We start from the raw sequence: 6,000 nt of genomic DNA on the forward strand, positions 1-6,000 counted from the left end.
AGACCAAAAATCAACTTACTGGTAGGTCACGCTGGCATTTCATTGCGGAGTAGGCCCTTCAAGCCAGTTCGCCAGACTCAGGGCATACCGCTACTGTGTGTGAGAACAGTATCCACTAAGCAATACTAGTTTTACTCAATAATATTATCAAATCCGATAGAAATTAGACCTAAAAATCACAAGTATTATTGTAATAATGAACTCAATAATACAAATGTAGGTCCTTGTGATGATGTAACCAAAACATCCAATGTCCAATTAACTTTTTTTAATTTGTAAAATATCTAATCTACTCCAAATTAAATGCCAGAGTTAATGCCATTGTGATCTCACCTCGGCACTTTGTTCCAATGGCTGACCTGCCACTCATGTCCAGGACTTTTTTAAATTTACAGCCGGTGCAATGAGGCCACAGCCCAGTGCCGCCTGCTGGTTTTGCTGCCTCGGTGGTTTTAGTGGGCCGGGCCGCTTTTGCTCTCCCTGTGCGTGTGTATGTAACTACCTCTCTCTGGTTATAATGACAGGGTACAAGCACAGGGTGGGTGTAACTTACAAAGGCAGGGAGAGAAAAAGGAAGACCAAGAGTATTTGTAACAGACAGAGAGATTAGAGAGTCCACCCTGCTGTGCTGCTCATGCCCAAGGGACATTCCACAGCTGCCAGGGCACCACAGTGCCCCACTAAAGGGGGCAAAGGCATTCTCTTAGTCAAACCAAGGTACATGATCTAAGAACTAAACTGTTAACATTGTCCAAAAGTGTCAGAATGACTCTTACTCTCAAAAAGCAGAGACCCACCATCTCAGATAGTTTCTGTTAGTTTCTTTTAGAAATATAAGATTATCATTCCTGCAACATCATTTAGTTTCATTTATTAAATTAAGCATAATTTAGAAATTAAGCTAATTAATTGCACCAAAATTGGCTAATTAAATTTATAGGGTTCATATAATATTCAATAAATATAGTACCTAACATAGTACCGATATAGTACCGATTTGGACTAAACGGTTTTCTAACAATGAGTAAGACATGAGGAATCCAAAGAAATTGTCACCCACAGACACCCCACCCCAATAACAAGTATATAGCATCAGTTTTCCATGTCTGACAAGCAGTATGGAACTGCAGCTCAGAGTATTGTTTCTTCATTCCCAGTGAATTTGGTGATGTTTTTTCCACTGTTCAGTTGAAAGTCATTGAAGTTGTTAGGTTTATGTCCCAGCCTACATCCTGATATTACCAGGTTCTGGCCACTAGACGGCGCTGTTCCAGGTGATTACTCTTATTTTATAGGCGGCTTTTGACAATTTCTTTGGATTCTTCATTGAATATTATATGAATGCTACACATTAAAATGGCCAATTTGGGTGCAATCAATTAGCTTAATTTCTCAGAGATCTAATTATATATTATATTTCAACCAAATAATGTTGCAGGAATGCTAATCTTATCTGTTTCTAACAGAAACAATTTAAGATGGCGGGTGTTATGGCTTGCTGAAATGACATGGAACGACCCATACCGAATACCCAGAGGCAGCCTGCCTTGTAGAGCTGTGGGATGCAGCAGACAGGCAGGAACGATCTGGATCTAAATGTAAGGCCTTAATTATGTAAGCCACACTGCTGTGTGGTGGAGTCGATCTCATGATGTATCCCACAATAGAAAGCCCAGTCTGGGAGGCCCATGAGAGGTTCTAAAGTGGGGTGCCGGGCTGAACGGAAGTAGCCTTCCCACAGACGCAGCCATGTTTCTCTCATTTCAGACGACTATCCAGACAGACACTCTGTCATTGTAGCAGGCAGTACTTAGCTATGGTTTCTGACCACAACAGTGGTGTTCATCACCATGGTGCATTCCAGGGAAGATGGGTGGAAAAACATCAACATGTAGTCTAGGCCTACCAGCCTATTTCAGGAATAAATAGAAACTAATTAAACCAAGACCCTTTTATTGTTTCAAGACAAAGTCAGGCCTGTCTTTCCAGACGAGAAAGAGGTGGATAGCAGCTTTAAATGGTTAGTTAAAGTGGTACGGTTTTCAAATGGAGGTGGACTGCTGAAACGACTAAAATAGTTTCTCAAGATGGTCACTGAGCTCATTTTTCAACAACTGTGCCATTATGTTTCATGACCGATGAGAAACTCTTACGTAGCAGCACAACTGTGACTCCAGAGAGAGGCCTTCATAAACAAGCACACCATAGATTAATTCCATCCACAAACAGAGAGAGCATTACTAATTTCAGGTCTCTAAACATGTCCTTATATGTATGCTGTATGTGTTACCTGGCCCTGGGCAAGGTATTTTTATAACTCTGCAGACAAAATGACTGAGCGAGGACTCAGAGTCTGAACACACCCTTGTTGTTTACCCGACTCTCAGGCTTTAAGCCTCGCCGACATAGTAGCCCTGGGACCCATAACTTCACCCGTACCACTATCAGTCTACTCTAGAGACTTGTTCTGTGTCAATGCATTTCTATACACCATAAAAAGACTCCATGTTTCCAACTCCTACGGTCATATGTGTAACCGCACAAACAGATCTGGGACCAGGCTAGATTGTATTAGAGTGCTTGTGCCTGAACAGAGGAGCTGGAAATAGGTCTTAGAGCAGAGCCAAACTGGTGGTTTTGGGACAGTGGTGAAAGCCAGCAGATTCAGGCAGATCTGAGCTAAAACAGATCAGATTAACTCGGGATGATCCCTGTATTAAAGCACAAACAAGATTTCACTGATTCCTCCCTGCACCACAGAAGAGCTTTACGGACTGCTGACAAAAATCTACCATAACAAAAACAACTGCCATAACCAGATTAGGAATCATATCCAATTTGAGCAATTTTGAGAGGAATGGGGTGCGATTGATTTTAGGTGAAAGCCTAAACTTGTCTATGCCACAGTCACAGAACACTACGACTACAAGAGACAGCAAACCTCTGCTCTCTGGATCAATCTTCAGTCCCGTAAATGAGTGCTCAAAAGCTTACTGATTCATTTAGCAGTGGTCGTAGTAGAAGATGGGAAAAGCAGGTTGTAGCAACCGCTGAAAAATATATAATCCGGCAGAGCATGGTCATTTAGAGGCTTGATTCACCTGACCTACTTTTTTGACTGGTCTGGGAAGAGGGGGGAGAGACCGCCAAGCAGGAAGTGTCTTGTCCACACAGCTCAGTAAGCTTGCTTGAAAAACGAGCATGCGTTTTTTCTGGACTTCAGCTCTTGAGTAACAGCATGTCAGCTACATGGGATGGATAATTCATAGAACATCCAAACCATAAACAAAAAGGGGCAATCTGCATTTGCTACATCCATTTTTGGATTTATAAATGACAATATGTACCCATTGATTCTAGAAGAATAGAACTTAGAAATGCCCCATGAGCTTAATTCAACTGTCCTACCCCATCAAAACCTAGAATAAACTTGTTTCACTCCAATGTTTGTAAACAAACACTATATAGCCTCAAAATATGATTAAAACATTTGATATCATGGATAGTCCTTGCATCCATAGTTCTGTCTATGAATTCTCCAGCCCCATCCCTCCGTTTGTTTTTACAAACACTTTGTTAGAACTGCGGATTTCCACTTTAAACCGCATCAACAAACAGTGCTGCTCAATTCCACCATTTCTTCCTTCCTTTCCCACAATTTATTTCCCTGTATCAAAGCAAAAATGATAGTCCCACCCAGCTCTGTCTCACACACCCCACCCAGTATGTAGGCTGATTGCACTTTCCAGAACCCATCACAATATCCCAGGTCAATAGTTCTAGTGCTGTGTCCAGGAGTCATTAATAGGCTTTTACTGCAGTTCGATACATGGTAGTGGTATTTATAGATGGTCCAGACAGACACACACAGCATTTTTGCGTACCTCTGAATAGTCCAGTTAGACACACAGAATTTAGCCGCTCTCGCCACAGTTGTGGGCGTCACCTCTCCTGAGATATCGTAAATCAGACCTGTTCTTATCAGGCAGATTTCCTCAAAAGGACTACATTTGTGCTCATAGGACTAACCCATTTCAACAGATTTTGATCTTGCACTGAAAACCCAACACTGACGTCATGTCTCTATAATCTTTGCAATGTCAATTTTATGTGATGGCATATTTTCTGTCTGCTCCTACGGGTGCCAGGCTATTTGAGGCATAGCCATCAAAAACTCATTAGATATGTTACCCCCTACTAAGAATGAGGAGGGATGATGTTGGCTTGCTGTTGTGTGGTGGTACTACAGTACTGCATTGTACTACAAACATCGTAAACAATGCATTTCTGTAAACACTCGCTGATTTAGGTCAAATTGGCGCGCATGGGTCATGAGCAATGTTCACAAATAATTCCAGGGAAATTCTAACGTGCGAGGCAGCACCAATCAGTCAAGCAGATGAATCATGACATGTCTGCATTTTCTCACGCTGAAATGATCATTGCCAATTTCACGCAACGGACGGTTCGAACTCGAAGCTATACCAGAACTATTATAATATCTTCACATTTCTTAGTCCCTTCTAATTCTGTAAACGAAATCCCGAATTCCCACTAAACAAGTGTTTTACCTGACCGCGTTCAAAGTTCTCCTTTTCAAGTTCGAAACTGTTGGCACCACCGGTCCGACGAATCAGCGCTTTGTGAATTGGGTTCGGTACTTGCTGCATGGAACTCTTCACTCGGTCCATTGTGTCTCTTTAGAATTTCCACTGAAAAATAATATTTCTACAAAGTCATCGTCAAATTATTAATGAAAATTGACAATAATAGTCCATGCAGTCGACCAATTCAGGAGATCATTTCGCCTGGCCACTGCGTCTCCCTCTGTAGGCGATGTCATGCTTTTAATCTGGGTTCATAACCAAGTAGAGGGTGGGATTTTACTAGTTGCGAAATGGTCAATACCAGTTGGATGCGTTCATGTGCTTTGAATTTGTTGACAAACGCAGATTTGCTTATGCCCATCAAGCTGTGTAGACCATAAACTAAAAGTACAGCTATGTTCAGAAAATAAATAAATACATGTTTTAATAATGCAGTGTTTTGCATTTAACTGCCAAAATGCTGTTATCAAGATAATTTTCTTAGTAGGTGGTCAGTTGTCAGTTTGTGCGAGAAATGGAAGCTCATGATGATATTAGAGTTTCCCACTAGTAATTACCATTTGGAAGGCCATTCAAGTGGATTTTTCCCAGTCCTATGTGGTAAATTCCGACTCCACACTTGATTATGAACACAGCGTTAAACCTGATGTACAGTGGGGTTGCTGGTTGTACTAAACTGATTTTAAAATATAATCCCCATGCTCTTGTGTTGTTACCCTTTCTCACTGTTTTGACACTGATGAACCATAGAGTTGCCCAGAACATAGAGATACATAGAACTCATTTTTGTATCTGTGCTATTATGTTTTAACCTTTATTTAACTAGGCAAGTCAGTTAAAAACAAATTCTTATTTTACAATGACAGGCCACCCCGGCCAAACTCTCCCCTAACGCGGACGACGCGTCTGTGACAGCGCCATTGAGGCGTCTATATTTTGAAGGAGTAGTTCTTCTTCACGATTGGCTGATCCTTTCTGATGACCTGATTGGACATGACTCCAGCAGGGTCACCAGGAAGGATCAGCCAATGAAGTTGGAAGTCCAACCTGGACTCAGAGGTCAACATAACATAGTACATGTCAATCCGGGACACACTAATTAGTATATGTTAGGTTTCATATGGTACTGTAGGTATTAATTTCTGATTGTCCATCATTTATGTCGTATGATATGTTACGAATTCCAATTCATATGATATGTTACGAATTGTAATTTGTACAGTATGTTACAAATTTGGTAAACCTATGATATGTTACAAATTCCAATTGGTTGTGGCTAAAGTTAGCTAAATTAGGGGTTATGGTTAGGTTAAAGGGTTAAGGTTAGGATTAGATAACATGCTAAGTAGTTGCAAAGTAGATAAAAAGTAGTAAATAGTTGAAAAGTTCCTAA

The 6,000-nt window shown here is 41.0% G+C and overlaps 1 protein-coding gene across 1 annotated transcript in view; it reads right to left on the reverse strand.

Moving 5' to 3' along the window:
• The window catches only part of LOC118397314 (huntingtin-interacting protein 1-like), a 48,152-nt gene extending 43,309 nt beyond the window's left edge, over window positions 1–4,843 (reverse strand). Inside the window, exon 1 of the mRNA XM_035791956.2 lies at window positions 4,572–4,843. Within this exon, the coding sequence (XP_035647849.1) occupies window positions 4,572–4,691 (120 nt within the window). The 5' untranslated portion in view covers window positions 4,692–4,843. The remainder of the gene's footprint in view (window positions 1–4,571) is intronic.
• Window positions 4,844–6,000: the final 1,157 nt, after the last annotated feature.

This window comes from Oncorhynchus keta, chromosome 18 (genome assembly GCF_023373465.1).
Source record: "Oncorhynchus keta strain PuntledgeMale-10-30-2019 chromosome 18, Oket_V2, whole genome shotgun sequence".
NCBI lineage: Eukaryota > Metazoa > Chordata > Actinopteri > Salmoniformes > Salmonidae > Oncorhynchus > Oncorhynchus keta.